General features: G+C 35.8%; 1 protein-coding gene across 2 annotated transcripts in view; it reads right to left on the minus strand.

The window, feature by feature from the left end:
* Positions 1–5,219: 5,219 nt before the first annotated feature.
* The window catches only part of si:dkey-12j5.1, a 156,638-nt gene continuing 142,156 nt past the window's right edge, over positions 5,220–19,701 (minus strand). For both annotated transcript variants that reach the window (XM_073926114.1, XM_017351506.3), the window contains one exon: positions 5,220–5,972. In XM_073926114.1, coding sequence (XP_073782215.1) covers positions 5,787–5,972 — 186 coding nt within the window. In that variant the 3' untranslated portion in view covers positions 5,220–5,786. The remainder of the gene's footprint in view (positions 5,973–19,701) is intronic.

The raw sequence follows: 19,701 nt of genomic DNA on the forward strand, positions 1-19,701 counted from the left end.
CACACACACACACACACACACACACACACACACACACACACACACACACACACACACACACACACACACACACACACACACACTTAAATATATACTATATACTGTATATATATTTTTTGTCCAATTCAATCGAAATTTATTTTTAAAATCAAACATTAACATTGTAGATTTTTTACTACAATTTTGAGTTTTTTTTTAAATAAATTGCTTTGTTTATAACAAACTTTATCTTCATCTTCCTCATCACTCCACATAATGTTCACATCCCTTCATATATATATATATATATATATATATATATATATATATATATATATATATATATATATATATATATATATATATATATACACCCATGATGTAAAGCTTGCAATGTTACAAGAGATTTTAAATAATAATAATAGTAATAATAATAAAAATAAAAACGCTACAAGATATACACCAACAAATAAAAATGCAGAGAATTACAAGGTTGCATAAAGTCCCAGTAAGAAGGCAGAAGTCATATCACAATAATAAAACAATAAAGAACAATAAGAAAGGAAAATGTTACAAGGTCTTACGGTCATTTCAATGGATGACAACTGACCACTCTCATGGACTGCAGGCTTTAATAGATGAAATGCTCAGGAACCACAAAAAGCATGGGCTGACATGTGATGTCCACTGTAATGGACACAGGAATAAAACACATTTTTCAGAATTCATAACGGATTAAAACTTTCTGGAAAAGTTTGCTCTGATTGGTAAACTACTATTGGTCAGTGGTGAGTATAAGATGAGTGTGGCTCTGAAGCTTCATCTTGTTTAATGTCCAGATATTTTTTGGATTAAATTGGTTTGTTCAGCCCTTTTAGGTCAGACATCTGTTTGTGAAAAAGACAAAGAACTGTTGTTTGGGATTTTACAAACATATTTTTACTCAGCAGCAAAAAGCAAAAAAATAACCTAAGTATCTTGAGCAAAAAGACTGTCGGCTCTATATCCATCACACAGACTGACCCGATAAGTGCAGACACTGAGACTTCAGCTGGGAGTTAGACCTACTATTCAGGTGACCAATTTGTCATTGATCTTCCCATTTGGGCTGTTGTTTTCTGTTGATTTTCTATACGGGAGCCTCTCATCACGGCCTTATTGAGCAAAAATAAAATAAAAGGGAGGTTTCATCCGTTTCACAGGCAGCAAGCTCATTCATCTTTAAGGAATAATTATACATGTCGTTGAATTATTGGGACACAACTGATATCTGAACCTCGACAGGCTTTAGCATAACTGTTTTCATTCGTACAGTCATGCTCTGCTTTCTGTCATTTCCATTCTTGGCAGTGTTTCCAATGTATTAATAATACACCGACATGCTCTGTGTCAGATATACTTTAAGGTTACGCGTTAACTGAGGTGTTCAAAAACATAATGATCTTTCTCAGGGCTTGACTTCAACTTTTTTGTTCATAGCCACAGTGGATAATTGTTTTCACGAGTCACTTAATTTTACTGGCCATTTCATGTGCCTAGAAACGTGTTTTATATTAAAGTTTAAAATAAATTTGATTGATAACATCATTACATTGTCATATCAGTTGATATACAGTAGACACCTCATTAAAGCAGCTGTAGATTTCTAAGGAAGTTCAGTATGAATGCATTTACATTGCAAAAAAAATAATAAAATAAAAAATAAACTGGTCAAGTTTAAGTCTGTTTATGAGCTTAACGCCGTAAATAATTATTTAAATACATAAATATGAAATGCTGGAAAAATGTAATGATACATTTTAATATGACTTCCTAAATGAGAGAGTTATTCATTCACTCACATGGCTGATATATTCAAGCATAAAGCAAATCCATGGAATCTTAATGGTTCAATAAATCAGACTCACGTGACGCTGCATTCCCATTCAAAGAAACACCACATCTGCTGCTGGGTTTCCTTCAACCAGTCTTAATTCACATTTTGAAGTATCACAACTAATATTTAAATAAAACTCATTTTAAATAAAAATCCCTTAATTTGCAAATGTTTTACGCTAACATGAGATGGTGATTTTGGACTAAAAAGGTAACGTGAATAGGATATTTATCAAAGAAACTCTGATGTTGCAAACATCACAATCACGTGACTAATCAGCTGTCCTCTTTATGCTTGCTTTGTTTACTGTTGGTCACTTGGTTAACAATACTAGAGTCGTCTGCTCTAAAAACTTAATGGGAATAAACCTAATTCATACATGCCAACATTGGTATGTGAAAATGAGGGACCCAAATTACCAAACTGTTCATCTTAAACTGTTTCACTTTAAATAACTTTAGAAAAATATCAGAAAATAACAGAAAAAGTTTAGCCTGTTAAAATTAATAGCTATTATCAAGAAATTAAATCAAGTTACCAAACTCATTACACTTTTAATCACTGTATAATTTAAACATTCTTATTAAGGAGCAGCAAATGAATCTCTCATTTAGATTTTTCGTTTGATTATATTAAATAACAGGTGTCACTTAAAAATGCACACATCTATAATGAAAGCATTCGATTGCTTTACTAACTGCTTATTTAAGACAAAATTTGTTGTGTTTAAAAGAAAACCCACTAAGATCGATGTGTTTAGATGTTGTTATTATTATTATTATTATTATTATTATTATGAGTATACTATATGTCTGTTCAAACACACACCAAAAACCCAGAGTGTCCACTTTTTCTTCGCTTCAGAATCTGTTTAGAAAACAGCGTCAACAGTCACACACCGCTACATCAACGGGCATTTTGAGGATTGCATAGGAGGGGAAATGGCGCCTGTAAGGGAAAAGAAGGGAATCCTGCCATTCTTATATTTGTTTCTAAAATAAAGAGCAGAACAGATTCACATTAGAGAGCAAGAGGTGTCCTCTGGTGGTTTGGGGGTATGGGTTGCGTATAGGGAGGATCGACTCTTTAATGTTTATTGCCACCCTTCATAGAAATATATAAAAATATATATATGGGGAAAATACCTTTTACGAGATGATAGCACGATAGAATGATAAAATACGGGAGAATCCCGGGAAAAATGGAAGGGTTGAGAGGTATGACCTAATTCACATTTGCCTTTTTTTTTTCTTTTTCAAACTGTTTTTAAACAAATCTTAATAAGGACTTTTTGAAAACTATTTAAAAATATTTGCTTCATGTTGGGATGACAGACTTCTCTACTCTGATCTTTAATGATCACTAATCTTTTCATTTTTCAGTTCTTGTTTTGTTCTCTGAATGGCTCAGCTAAAGAAAACAACAAGAAAATGTTCAAACTCTTACACTTATAATATTTAAAAAAAAAGTTGTGACAACAAATACTTGTTTACTAAAATTACATCACTTTATCAGTTTGATACGTACTTGTTCAAAACAACACTGATTCAAAAACAAGATTCACAAAGGTTTTGAATTTAGTATTGTCGCAAAAGAGGCTTTACCAGTTTGTTTCTTACTTTGTTTGAAACAATTTTAATAAAACCTTTTATTTATAGAACCCTTTCAAAGCACTAAAGGACACCTCACACAATAAAACACAAGACAGAAGAATTATAAACATATTAAAGCAGAAAATCATTAAAAGTAATCCCGAACAGAAAAGTTTTCACTTGGAATCTAAAATTAAAAATAAAGTTCACCTGACGAATATCTACCGGCAGAGAATTAATGAAACAGAGGTAAAACAATCAACATGTACAACACTGTCTAAAATGTAGGTCAATTGGCTTGTTTAAGCTCATTTGTTGCTTAACTAAACTTTAAAAAGGGGATTTTACTGGTTAAAAAAAGAAAAAATGCAACAGTAAAAATCTGTTACCTGGTTAAGAGTAAGTTTAACACTGAAAAAAACATCAATTGAGTTTCCCAGAATCCCCTGCATGACATTACTGTTTTTTTTATTATGCAGTTAAGCATATTAGGCTTAAGTATTACATCTGTTAATACTATATGAAGTTTTGAATTTATTTATTTTTTGTATTTATTTCTTAATGTCAAAATCTGGGGAAGGTACGATGGCTCAGTGGTTAGCAGTGTTAGCAAGAAAGTTGCTGGTTGGAGTCCCGGAAAGTAAATTCTGGAAAGTAAAGTTATCAGTTTCTTTTCACTGATTTTTTTTTTTTTTTTTTACAGATTATTATTGTTAATTCATTTATTTTACATTGTAGGCTATATTGCACGGCAAGTAACGAATATAAAAACTGAAATATTCTTGTTGTGTGAGTTTATTGTGCTTATTAGTTTAATTTCTCCACAACGGTCTCAGAATATCAGAATCATTCTTTCTACAAATTGGTTTCTTCCTTAGTTTTGTTACTTTGAAAAAATAAAACACTATATAACACTTGTCACTAAGAAGTGTTCAGCCAATTTTAATCCGTATTTATGTTTTTACATTTTAACCAGTGTGGCTACTGGGAGTGATTGTGTTACGCACCACTGCTGAAAATTTACCCTCATTTTTACATTATAAAATTCTAATTTCAGAATATTATTGTTTTTATATTGATCAAATATTTGTAACCTTGCTATGCAGAAGAAATGTCTTATACTGTAGATCCATTATATTGGTAGTTTACTGCATGAATAAAATAGGTAAGTTTTTTCCCCCCAGGCATACGTCAAAGGTAATGTAAACTTTGTTGTTAACAAAATGGTTTAGTCAAATTCTTACTGAATTCCATCCAAGCTCTCAATCTCAAAAAGTCCACAAGCTTAATTAAATTTTGTGAATCTTCATTAGACTTGTGAACTGGCAGGCCTCTTGTGATCGGATTATGAGATTTGCTTAGGATTCACAAAATGAAACCAAATGTCTCATTTGAACTCAAGAGGTTTCCTGGAGCGTCTTGGAAAGTATGATGGAGATATTGTGATAGCTCATAAAACTGAATGTGAAAACAAAGACAGAGGGAGTATATAACACAAGCCAAACAAACATTAAGGCTCAGTCCAATAATGTATTGTGATGGTGGCATTATTATACCACATGTCTGGGTTCTGCATCAGGATAAACAATCACTGTTTTCAAATATCCATTTTCAAAATGATCCTTACAGTGTGTGTGTGTGTGTGTGTGTGTGTGTGTGTGTGTGTATCGTTAGACGAAGGACATTAAACATTTAGGAACATTAAGAGAGGAAAAGTCTTCAAAAAGCACAAGTAGCAGCAATAAGACATCAATGTTTTCATATCATCATCATTATCACTTCTAAGAAATATAAATGTGTAATTTATTTTAATGTGCACATTTTGATGTTTATTCAGTCCCTCAAGACATTTTGGATTCCATAAAACATACATCAAAATATATGCAATGAAAACATATGTAAATATGCGCTTACGCACACACACATACATTTAACATCATGTTGTTTTTTGTAATTAGAAATGACTTTATTTCTTTTCAAGTTGACATTTTCAGTGCTTTGCAGGGCTTATAAAACTGCAAAAATAACTGAAGTGAGTTGTTATGAAACACACTTGATCGATGTCCAGATCAGTGTGACAGACGTCCTGATGGTTCGCAGTCTCAGCATGCAAAAAACAAAAAAAACAAGGCACCCAGAAAATACATCCCAGCTTTAGAAATTCAGATCAAACTTGAAATGAATGGAGATTGAGAAGGAAAGTAATTGAGGGAGAGAGAAAAAAATGTTGAAAAAACTAGCAAACAGTGTGAAGATGCAGCCATCTGCTTTCACTTTAATATTCTGACTGGACGAATCCAAGAAGACTACTCAAATAAACATGAGTGGAAAGAGTCCAGTTAGTGATCCATGGCGTCTTCATCGTCTTCATCCTCACTGCTCTCAATGAAATCATCATCAATGCCTTCAACAGAAGGTCCAGCTTCATCTTCATCATCGTTGTGTTCTTCATCTCGCAGTTCTGCCAACAGCTGCTCCGTATGTTCAAGCATGGGTTCGTCTTCACATCGCAGCTTCACATACAGCTACATTACAGAAAAAAAAGACAGATCGTATGATTATTATCAGAGGAAGGATGGCAGTGTTTGATCAGAGAGAGCCTCAGCTTCGACTCCAGCATTAGTGCTCTCATGATACTGGAATTTATACAACCCCAAAGCAGAAAAAAATGGGACAGTATGGAAAACACAAATAAAAAGAAAGAGCATTGTAAAAATTGACGTTGACTTGTATTTTATTGCAGACAACATGAACACAAAATATGTCATGTTTTGTCTGGCCAACTTCATTTCATTTGTAAATACACATCCTTTCCTGTCATTCGGACCTGCAACACATTCCAAAAAAGTTGTGACAAGAGCAGTTTAGGTCTAGTAACCAGGTAAATTGGTTAAATAATAATGTGATTTGAAACAGGTGATGTCAACAGGTGATTGTTTTGGGTTGTAACTTTGATAAAATTTCTTAAAATGAACTAAAATTACAACATTAACCTCAAGCAGAGCTCAGTGTTTTTACTACTGGTTTCGTTAGGCCATATGGCATAATTAAAAGTATAAACAAGTATAAAGCTGGCATAATTAAAAGTATGAGCAAGTATAAGGCCCTATCCCAACTCTACCCCTTTGCCCTTGTCCCAGTTCTCTTTAGCTTAAAGGTGCAGGGCTAAGGGGATAGCCCTGACTTTTCAGGGCCACACTCAAAACCAAGGGGTACAAAAAAAATTCCTAAATACACTATCCACAACGGCAGCATGGCTTTTTACAACAAACAAGCATTTATTTTAATACATTCATAATGACGTTCATGTTTTACAGTCATGCTTTAAAAAAAAAAAAAGAAATGCAAAATTTTGATATCTATAATCCATAATAACTTCTGTAGTACCACAACATACTTTCACATCTGACACTCAATTCGAATATCCTGTCAGAAAAGTCTAGCGACTGGGAATTACAGTGTCTAGTATAATGTTAATGTTGTTTTTGTATGTTTACATAGATGAATATGGCCACGGTGTAGATGCACAGTACAGTTACAATCTTATTTCCACATTAGATCGTTATGATAACATGATATATGCCTTCAGAGATTTCCTGAAGTTAAATACCAAAACATAATGCAACTGGAGTAAGAGGGGTCTGGATGCAGACCTGGTGAAGTGCAATCTGAGCTGCATCCAATGCTTTTTAATGCGCTCACCTAACCCCACCCCTAACCCTACCCATCACAGTGACGTCACTCACTCCATAGTGAGCAATTTTAGCTTCCATCATAAAGGCTGCATCCAGATATTATTGACTGGAATAACTACAGCTGTCGTGATCATCAATCTCAAATGAAGCAAGAGCTCACGATGACATATGATGACGTGTGCAGCTGCTGTAGTGCTGTAGTGAAACGCCTCTTACGTAGAATGCTCGGGCATTCTGTTTGAATGGGGAAACATCAAATTCTCCTAAATTACTTGCCAAGCTTACAATTAAACTTCATATTAAAAACCAGCAATAAAATTAAACAACTGTCACTTTAGTTTCATTTCTAAACGTTTAAATCACACAAAATCTGCAGAAATTTAAGTGTGGTTTGAGCCCCTCCCCCAGAAACTATATAGCACCCCCAGAACTCTATAGTCTATACCAGGGGTGGCCAATCCTGTTCCTGGAGAGCTACCTTCCAGCAGATTTCAGTTGCAACCCATATTAAACACACCTGCCTGTAATTATCACATGGTGTTCAGGTCCTAATTAATTGGTTCAGGTGTGTTTGATATGGGTAGCAACTGCAATTTGCAGGAAGGTAGCTCTCCAGGAACAGGACTGGCCACCCCTGGTTTTTAGTAATCAATGATTGGCTCCAGTACTATAAGGCGGGGCTTCATTGCCCATATTGACCGTTACACTTTTCTCCATTCAAAACTATACAAGTGACACGTCTTGAGTATTCTATAGTCTTTGTTCTGGTGTAAATGGCCCTTTACTGTACCTGTAGGTTTCGAACAAAAACTCAATTAGTTTAATCAAGTGTGTTTAATTAGGGTTAAAGCTAAAGAGATCTGTGGCTCTCCAGGAACTGAGTTTGACACCTGTGCTGCGTAAATAGTATGGAAATATGCAAATTTGGATGCAGCCTTTGTCTTTTGTTATTGATTATTGTTAATGACGGCTTCCACTTTTAAAAACAACTTCCTCAACAGTTTACTTTACACTGTGTTTTAAAAACCATCATCTGATGTTATTTGCGCAGTGGCACAGTGGGTAGCACGTCTGCCTCACAGCAAGAAAGTCGCTGGTTCAAGCCTCGGCTGGGTCAGTTGGCGTTTCTGTGTGGAGTTTGCATGTTCTCCCCATGTTTACGTGGGTTTCCTCTGAGTGGTAGCAGTAATTTGGGTAAGCTAAATTGTCTGTAGTGTATGTGTGTGAAAAATTGCGTATGGATGTTTCCCAGAGATGGGTTGCAGCTGGAAGGGCATCCGCTGCATAAAAAAACATATGCTGGATAAGTTGGCGGTTCATTCCGCTGTGGCAACCCCATATTAATAAAGGGACTAAGCCGAAAAGAAAGAATAAATGAAAAAATCTCTTGAATTGCAAGAAAATGTAAAAGAGAAATGCTGAAAACTGAAGCACAAATAACACACTAGGATTGAGATCCCTATCGCATCTAGTGTACAAAACGTATGTGAGCCACTGAAAACCGTGGATAATTAAAAAAAAAAAGACTAAATAAAACCTCTCCTCTGCATCACTCCTATATCTTTCTTTCTTATCTTTGTTCTGCATAAAGTATTTCAAGCAGTCTCTCTCTGTTTCTTTCTTTTGCCTTCTGTTTTTCTTTCTTCGAGAAGGTCCAGTGCCGGTGAAGTCAGCTGGCAAACTTCACAAATGAGTGTCTCCTTTTCCAAGCCCAAAAGAAGCGAGTTGTGCATCAGAGGGAAAGTGTTCAGCAAGTGACTGAGTGTTTGCCAGGAAAAGAGGAGAATTCAATCCCCCCACTGTCTCTGCTCTTATCGCAGTAAAATATACCCCTGAAGAACATGATAAAAAAGCAATTCTCCAAGTGAAGACAAAACAATATATCGCACCACACGTTCCGCCTTTGGTTTTTATAAAAGCCCTGGTGAGGATTTCATCCTCTTTCAGAAGGGGAATCTGCGCAAGCCTGTTTCAGCCATGGGACGAAAACATAAAGGTGGTTGTAAAATGTTCGCTCATAATTCTGACTTGTTTCTCCTCATATTTCTGAGCTTATATGTAACATTTGAGATTTTTTTTTCTCACACTTTTTCCAAACCAGGGTTCTTACAGTATAACTCTCAAATTCTTACAGAATTTTTTTTACAGTTCAGACTTTATTTCTCAGATACAAACTGTTACTATTAAAAATATTTTACTAACATATTAATAAGATGTATTTCTTTAATCTGTGATGAAATCAACTTTTATGAATTTATATCTTACAATACATAATTTATGTTTCTTACTTTTGACTTATAAGACTTTATATCTCAAAGTTGTAAGACTTTTCAGTTATGACTTCTTGAAAGTCAGTTTTTATTCCGTATATAATTCACAATTTAGTGAAAGAAGTTAGATCGTTCTATTGCAAGAATAAAGCATCTAAATGACACTTTTGTTATTTTTATTCTACAACAAAAATGAGCTTCTCACAATTCTATTAACTTGTCAGAATTCAATTTTTTTCTCTCTCAAAATCACAACTTGATGTCTCACAATTGTGAACTAGGCTTTCCCATAAATCTGACTGTACACTCACCGGCGACTTTATTAGGTAAACCTTATTAGTACCAGGTTGGACCCCATCTTGCCTTCAGAACTGCCTTAATGCTTAGTGGCATAGATTCAAAAAGGTACTGGAAATATTTCTCAGAGATTCTGTTCCATACTGACATGATAGTATTACGCAGTTGCAACAGAATTGTCGGCTGCACATCCATGATGTACATCTCCCTTTCCATCATATCCCAAAGGTGCTCTATTGGATTGAGAACTGGTGACTGAGGAGGCCATTTAAGTACAGTGAACTCATTGTATATGATCAACTATACTCGGGTAGGGTGTGGCATTGAAACGATGCTCAATTAGTACTAACGGGCACAAAGTGTGCCAAGAAAATTTCCCCCACACTATTATACCACCACCAGCAGCCTGAACCATGTTGTTTTTTTTCCCTTTTTTTCAGACCATTCTCTGTAAACCCTTGAGATTGCTGTGCGTGAAGATCCCAGTATATCAGCAGTTTCTGAAAAATCAACAACCATGCCATGTTCAAAGTCACTTAAATCATCTTTCTTTGACATTCTGATGATCCGTTTAAACTACAGCAGTTCGTCTTGACCATGTCTAAATGCATTGAGTTGCTGCCATGTGATTGGCTGTTTATAAATTTGCGTTAACATGAAGTTGGACAGGTGTACCTAATAAAGTGGCCGGAGAAAGCATTTTCCCTAATTCAGAATTTTTTCTTTTGCAGCTATTTTTTCTCCAAGTAAGAGCGAATGTATAGAGACTTTATTTGATTATTTCTTGCTATTTAGATAAAAAAAAAAAAAAAAAACTGAGATATTAACTTGCAGCTTCGAGGAAAAATAGTACAACTATTTTAAATAATTGATGATTAATGATCTAAATAATCAAACAAATGTATTAATTGTAGATTTTTCACTCAAGTGTGGCACAAATATACCCAGTAAAGTATATGTGAAAGAAGCATAAACAAAGTGTGCTCAGCTATAAAGACTGAATTCACTACAAATAGTGATAATGCATTAAAATCCCACACATCCCCTAGAAAGTATGCTCTGCAATGCATTAACAGTTATTATTAGACTTTAATTCAAAGTTTAAAGAACTGTCTGAAATAGATCACTGGGGGAGTGAAAATCTCTAGAATTTGAAGATCAAAGTAAATTGAATTTGACTTCCAGGAAACAGGCAAGTCTTTTCTAGTAATTCCAAAGGGCAGTACTAAATAAGATAAAAATAAGAAAAAATTGGACATCTTCATTCTATTTTCACTCTCTAGCTGTTAATACAGTGTGTTTCCTTGGAGAATATACTGCATTTAAAAGTAAACATAGATGTCGGATAATAACAATAATAATAAAAGTAAATTACAATAAAAAAGGTGACCATGTTATTATTAGTATTAATAAACTAATGGTAAATTTAACTATAAAAAAAATTCTACATATAAATACTAAATTAAAATAATAAATTACTGAGTGTTCAAAAATTAAAACGGCAAATTATAAAAAAATGTATAATGATTTTACATAAAAACTGAAACTAAAACCAGCACAGATGTCAGACAGACTTGCAACGGCTCAAACTTATACCCCTCGAAAGCCATACAAACTTCAATCAACCTTTAGAAAGCGTCATCTGAGAATGAGTAATGAACTCTATTTTTTTTAAAGGTCAATCCTTATAGAGGCATTAGCAGTGTGTTTGTGGTATAGACCTCTAATCACATCCACTGTCTACTCTAACAACCAGACTTTAATTAAGAAAGCACATTTCCTATGAATACAAGAAAGAGCAGTCGTTTACAGAGCTGGAGAAAGTGACCCCGCAACTTATCAAGCTCTCCTCCGCTGTTCTTTCCTCCTTCTTTTTATTTAATGAGTTTTAGCACCACAGAACCTTATTTAACTCCCTCAGGAATGAAACCACAGAGTCCTTCACACTCACAGACTAACCAGGTCATCATGCACACACACACACACACACACACTCTATCAGTGGGCAGCCGGTTGCCCCCTTGCAGTCGCTAGGCAACAGCGAGTGGCGACGGGGCATCTGGCCCTCATGGGATCTCATTTATGGACCGATCATAAGACCTCAGGAGAGTCTCAAACTCCTACCTGCTCTACAGATCTGACCTTCACTCACACACACACACTGCAAAACAGTACAACTATTGGCCACACAGGTTTAGTTAGACCCAAGAGGGCATTTGAACACCGTCACCGTGTTGATGTGTGTACTGTACCGTAAGGCCTGTCAGACATCAAGGTTAATTGTGATGATAAAGCCATGCTTAGACATTAAACACACATGACCGGAACATTTAAAAGTCTTCTGAGTGATTGTTATGGACTGCCTGCTGCATAACTGGAGTGGAAAGGTATGGATTGGATGGTAGCAGTGACCACTGCATTAAAATCCAAGTTCAGCACTTCAATTAATGGACCTATTCATAACAAAAGTACGATGTGTACAAAAATTGAGGCAAATGTAACATGCTTGGTTTGGAGAACTAGAAAAACACACTTTACTAATCAGAAAACAGAATAGGTCATTTGTAAGCAATTATCCAAAAAATTTTAAGTGCAAATTAATTATTTTTTGAATGTCACTTAGGTGTGTTTGCTCATTAGGCTCTCATTAGTCACATTAAAAGGCGAGTAAAATGTGTGATTGTGTGTGTTTTTGAATTTGGAAGAGAATATCTATCCGTCAAAATTTATAGTACATAGTAGTCAACATTTTAAGTGGATCACAAGCTTTCACCAAAGCTGTCCTAAAATAATAGAACAACTCCCATTCTTGTCCAAGGACAATTTTGAAAACAAAATTTTTGATTCAATAATCCATCTATCTATCTATCCATCCATCCATCCATCCATCCATCCATCCATCCATCCATCCATCCATCCATCCATCCATCCATCCATCCATCCATCCATCCATCCATCCATCAACTTATCTACCTACCTGTACCAACCAACCAACCAACTATACATCCATTCATCCATCCATCCATCAACTTATCTACTTACCAACCAACCATCCATCCATCCATCCATCCATCCATCCATCCATCCATCCATCCATCCATCCATCAGTCCATCCATCCATCCACCCACCCACCTACCTACCTACCAACCATCCATAAATATACAAGAAGTAGTTTGTGACTAGTTCAAAATAATTTCACTACAAAGTAATTTTAAATGTAATTGTGGTGGATTTATTACCATTATTACTGTTTTACAGTCTATGGTTTATTCATTGAGGCTCTTTTTCACATTTAAAAGTAACTAAATGTGTGAGTGCTTGGGTCATGGGGCTTAAAAGAGAAGAAATCTCAACAAATTATTCTTAATATAATGACATTAAAGAGTATTTTATTGTAGGGAAATTAATTATATGAATTTTCCTGAGGCTACGTTCACACTTCACACAAGGCTTAGTGCTCAAATCAGATTTTTTTTTTTTCTCAGATCTGATTTTTTTTGCATGGTTGTTTACATTGTTGTTATAAATGTGGCCAATATCAGATTTGCAGACCCGCATGCGCAAAAGTACAACAAAGGACAGCACAAAATGTCTAATTATGCACACAACGTGTATGAAGCAAGCAAATTGTCAGATCATGCTTATATGATTATTACCCTTTTCAAAGACAACCGTGGTGTAATTCATGAACTGTAAATGATTGTTCTGCTACTACTAATGTGTATTTCGTCATTTAAAACCTAAAATAAGTGTCTTGTTATTGAAAACACTGATCATTTGTGATTTATGACAACCGTGGTGTATGTCTTTCTGACCACCAGTGTATTGAACTTATCGAAGGTTAATGAGCAGCCGCAGACTGAACTGTGAAGGCGGAGTAGGTTTATTAACCTATTATTCATAATAGGAGTTATTTCATTTTACTTCATAATAAACAACAGGCACAAGCAGAAGGGTTGTTTGGGTGCATGAGCACCTGCCCTTTTTTCTCTCGAAGAGAAAGTTACCCCTTAAAATGAAAGTGTCCCCTCCTTTGTCCACGGATTTCCTATCCGCAACACCCCACGACACTCTTCAGCTTCGCAATCAACCCGTACCAATCAACCACTCTTTAAGCAGATGGTTAACAAGCACCAGTTTTGCCTTCATTTTTTTTTAAAATGAACAACCAACTTTCTGTGGTAAAGTAATTGCCCTGCATGCCATTCTACTATGCTGCTGAGGGGTATATGATGTCTACAGCACAGAATGATGATGCATGTCGCTCAAAAATTATGTACAAGTCATATGACATCCTACATGACCATTCACACTGCTCTCACATTGCAAAACATCAGATCTGTGTCTGATTTAATGCTACATATGAAAGTGTCACACATCAAAATAAATAAAAAAATTTAACATTTGTATACTTTTTTTAACCTTTGAAAACATTTCTGCAGATCTTCAGAATAGGCTTGAAAGTAACTCTAAACCTTTACCTGATTAAGTATGCACATAACCATGAATATCTTAATTGGTTTTTCACTCAGCCACACCAGCTCTAACTGCTACATTTTCATTCAATCAGCAGGAAAAAAAAAACTCTACAGTAAGTGCTACACAACAGCAAGTGCCAATTTTAGATTATAGGAAACTGCTGTCAATCATTGCAATTTTGAAAATAAACCAGCGAGTGAATTTATTCATTCTTTCTAAGAATAGTATGGCTAAAAAAGTATGTAAGGAGAGCTCACTATATAAACACTGAACCTGTTCTCATCTTAGTACATCACAAACTCAGAAAATTGTTTTAATAAACAAATCTAGTCTAACAAAATCTAATCAATTCTGTGTGAAGAACTCTAGCATTATAACAATTTTTTGACTTAGACAATACTGCTTGGCCATTGCGCTTGAGAAATCAACAGATATTTCTGTGATTGGCTACATTGCTTAACACTGCAAAACCTGATAATACGATTCAGAAAGCACATACACACTTACTATAAATGTTCGCCAAACTTAGTTTGGGAATATCCAATAATTACAGTTCCCACTCTAATTCCACCTCTCTTTTAAAAACAAAACATTTAAAAGTTTAGTTCTGGTATACAGTTAAAATGTGCTAATTTTTCCTGTATGTCCTCTTGGAACTATTTTCTAAATATCTAATGTCATAGAAAGTTAGTGGAGATAATAATATGATAGCCCTGTCTTACAAGCTGATGGGATTGGTTAAACGGTTGTTTGTTTGTTTGTTTACAGTACGGAAACAGAAATATTAAACTTGATTATTTTATAGTTAAGCATATAAAAATACATATATAAACAACATACAGTAAAATAATTGTTTTAACCAATAATAAGCCTTTTAGGATTTTGCTGGGACATTTTTTAATATTTGTGGCCTAAAATAGTGATGTTTTTCGCAAAAAAATTTGTTTGCCTTTTTTTGTGGTAAAAAAACATTTTTAAAAATCTTGTTCATTTTTTAATCTCAAGATTAAGCGAACCCACAAAATCTTGGTTAACTGATCAAGTCCTTGCCAACCTGTTAGAATAAAAATAACTTATACATTTTATTGCAGATAATGTTCATTTGATTTCAAGTAACATAAATGCCTGTACGTTAATTGTTTTACAATTATTTTAGAAGCATTTAAAGAACAGGGGCCTTATGTACGAAGACCTGCGTTGAATTAATACTAAAACATTACGTATGGACAAAGCTGTAAATGTGAGTACGCAGTAAAAAATTCAGATGTATGAAACGCTGCATACCCAGAATCCCACGCATATTCTCTTTGTACATCCACATTAACGTGAAACTGAACGCATGTGCACGAGCGCAAAACCCCTCCTTGCCTCCTCCCCTAATAAATTTGGTATTGACAAATTGGCAAAACCAAACGAAAAGGCAATGGCAAAAGCAAGCAAGAAGAGAAACTTCACATAATGTGAATTGGAGGTGTTCCTATTGGAGGTAGACCAGAGAAAAGCGGTGTTTTTTGCAAGTTTGTCCTCCTGAATTAATAACAAAAGAAAAAAAAAGGATTGGGAGAATTTAGCTGATGTGGTTAACACAAGTTGGCGTGGACCAACACAAACACTCAAGTTAATTTCATCATTAGTTAATCCAAACGTGAGCGTGAAACCTGGCGTACGCAAAGTTTTTGTGCGTACCCAGCGTTGATACATGAGGCCCAAGATGACTGAATAAATCAGGTTGATTAAGTGCCTAATTGACAGAGTGCAAATAAACACAGAGGGAGAAAAAAATGTAGGTCTGTTGAAAAAAATAAAGAATTTAATAAGCCGACCTCAATCAAGATATTTGACTTTTTGCATTTTAAAATATCTTTATGACAAAAATTCATTAAGTGAGCCGACACGCAGTCTCCGTAAACCTCTCTCTTCTGAAAGCTAAATAATTAAAATGCCTTAATACTACATATTAAATATGTGCAATATTTAGTGTAAATATATATCTCCAAACATAACACATATTCCTCTGGAGAGCAGTTTCACAGCGATGATTCTCTGCAGGGACAGAAAAAGCAGCGCATCCACAGACTGACCCAGCAGCACTGCGCCCACCCCCTGTGTGAATAAATAAATGAATGGAGAAACACTTCTGCCACCGCGCCTGTGATTTAAATTCACAGATCTGAGTTGTTTATTTAATGATTCTAAAGGAGGACGGCGCTCCATCTAATGTGTTTCCTCAGCAACAGCCACCATCTGGAGTTCCACCCTGTAATTACTGAGACCTGATCTCTGCTTCTGATAAGAGTTACACACACACACACACACACACAGACACACACAACACACAGTGTCAATAACACCTTCCACAAACCCACAGCTCACCCGTCACACACTCAATCTCCTCATCTTTACATCCTCTAATAAGCTCTCAAACATCCACACTGCTGAAATGTTGCTCCTGGAGGAAGATACAGCGGAAAAGAGTCTTCAACTTTTTGCTGGCAGTGCCTCTCTTATTAAAGAGCTCTAGCTTGTATTTATTTGTTTTGAAAATAGTCATTATCCCATAAATAAACTAAACTACAATCTTTGATTGCCTAAGACTTTGCACAGTACTGTTTATTATATTGTAAACAATTAAAATACCTCTTTACAGGTATTGGAAGTTCTTGAGTTTTGCCAGTATACACACACAGATGTGTTATGAAACCTTTATAATCATTACAGTAAAGTGTTACAAATAAATGTTAAATATTATAAATACTGCACTTTATGTGGGGAATAAATAACCCCAACATGCCACAAAGTCACACAACTGGAGTATCTGTAAGTGGAGTATTGTAGTACAACTGTAAGTATCTGAACATCCACCCCTAAACACACTGCAGTAGTTCACCGGTGTCAGAGTGTTTGTGTTGAAAGTAATGAATGTGACTGTGTTTGCGCCTGTCCTTCACTCTTTCTCTGCCTTCTTTCATCATTCAGATTACCATCAAGGACTCCTCCCACTATCCTTAAATCACTCTCTCCTGGCCGTATCTCTGCCTCTCGTTCTGTACTTCTCTCCTCTGATGGACTGCAGGACTGGACCCATTTCTGATCCAGCGCTGACCTTACTGTCCTGCTGACAGATAGCCATTTATATCTGCTCTGTTCAGACACGCTCACTCCTTTATACGTTTCCTGCAGTACTAACTTACGGGTCCACAACAAAATAAATTGTACCTCTGATAGGACTCTGGGCAAAAATACAGTACAACACCTGAAATATAACAACAAATTGATGTGAAAATAAGCTCTCACTTTATATTAAGTGGCCTTAACTAATATGTACTTACATAGGAATTAATAGTTTGTTACAATGTACTTATTGTGTAAATACATGTATTTACTGTGTACTTATGCTTAACGTAATTACAATTGTAAATACACTGTTGACCATCCCTTACACCTTAACCTACCCATACCACCAAACCTGTCCGTAACCCAACCTCTATCCTAACTCAAAAGCACCAAAAGTGTTCTCAAATTCCAGATTCCGTCCTGCATTATATTTAATGTTATATAGTATAGAGTAGTTGTACTGACACTGTCACAGGTTTATTCTTATGCACAACACTGTGTTTGCCTTGAAAGAAAAAACAAAAATCAAACGCTTGTAGTAATCAGGGGCCTTATGTATAAACGCTGCGTACGCACAAAAACTTTGCGTACGCCAGGTTTCACGCTCAGAATCGCTCACGTTTGGATGTACTAACATTGAACTGAACGTGGGAATGTGCGCAGCTCCACGTTAGCTTTATGGCTGGCGTACGCACATTTTTTGTGCGTGTCTGTTTTATTTCCATTGGCGACTCCTAGAGGCAGTTGTGTTAAATTCCTCTCTACAAAGTGTCTGAGCCTTGCAATGGCAGCTGTATGAAACGGGTTCATCTAGCAGGTATATAAGGTTTCCATACCATACAGTTAACCAGCTAAACATTAAAACACAATTTGCAGCAGTCGCCTGTTTTCCCAATGTAATCTGAGCAATCTACTGCACGCACTTTGCTATAAAGACACTATCTGAAGATGAATTTGCATGCGTGAATCAGAAACATTTCCATTCAATAAATGTGCAAATAAAATATGATGCACAAACTTATTAATGATTCCTACTTGTCTTTATATATATTCGTGATAAATATTTGGCAAAATCTGATATGTAGCGGGGGAAAAAAGAAGAAAGAGTCCATAAGACGCTGGATGCGAACCGAGTTCATGCTCGAACGTGTCAAATTATGTTGACATGCATTTTACGAGCTGCGCCACTGAGATTGTTAAGGGTACTGCAACATTTTTCACCTATAAACCACACTATTTCTTTTTTTTTAATTCACTCAGTGCGATGTTCAGACCCAACTGTGTTAACCGCATCAGCTAAACTCTCCCACTCTATTTTTTTCTTTTGTTGTTAATTCCGGAGAACAAACTTACAGGTCTACCCCCGAAAGCAGCACCTCCAATTCACATTCTGTTCAAAGTTTCTCTTTTTGCTTGCTTTTGCCATTGATTTTTCGTTGGGTTTTGCCAAAGTAGATTAATTAGCATATTCATACGGGGGAGGAGGCAGGGAGGGGTTATTTGCTCGTGCATGTTGCGCTCAGTTTCACGTTCATTCGGATGTACAAAAGAATATGCTTGAGATTCGGCATACGCAGTGTTTCATACATCTGAATTTTTTTCTGTGTATGCACATTTACAGCTTTGTGCATACGCAATGTTTTAGTAAGATTTCCACGCAAGTCTTCGTACATGAGGCCCCAGAACTCTAAAATACGATATGATTATTTAAAGGGCACCTATGGTGAAAAATCTACTTTTCAAGCTGTTTGGACAGACATGTGTGTAAGTATAGTGTATAGACCGTCATATTGAGGTGATATAAGCACACCCAGTCCTCCAAATCTCCTACCACAGCTATGCTGATGACACTCAGATCTACCTAGCCTTACTGCCTAACGACTACAGCCCCATAGACACCCTCTACCAGTGCATTGATGAAATTAACAATTGGATGTGCCAAAATTTTCTTCAGTTAAACAAAGAGAAAACTGAAGTCATTGCGTTTGGGAACAGAGATGAGGTTCTCAAGGTGAATGCGTACCTTGGCTCTAAAGGTCAAACGACAAAAAATAAGGTCAAGAATCTTGGTGTGACTCTGGAGTCAGATCTGAGTTTCAACAGTCATGTCAAAGCAGTCAGTAAATCAGCATACTATCATCTCAAAAATATTGCAAGAATCAGATGCTTTGTTTCCAGTGAAGACTTAGAGAAACTTGTTCATGCTTTTATCAGCAGCAGGGTGGATTACTGTAACGGCCTCCTCACTGGCCTTCCTAAAAAGACAGTCAGACAGTTACAGCTCATCCAGAACGCTGCAGCCAGGATTCTGACCAGAACCAGAAAATCAAAGCACATCACACCGGTCCTCAGGTCTCTACACTGGCTGCCAGTTACATTCAGAATAGATTTTAAAGTA

This window comes from Danio rerio, chromosome 16, assembly GCF_049306965.1.
Source record: "Danio rerio strain Tuebingen ecotype United States chromosome 16, GRCz12tu, whole genome shotgun sequence".
NCBI classification, from domain to species: Eukaryota; Metazoa; Chordata; class Actinopteri; order Cypriniformes; family Danionidae; genus Danio; species Danio rerio.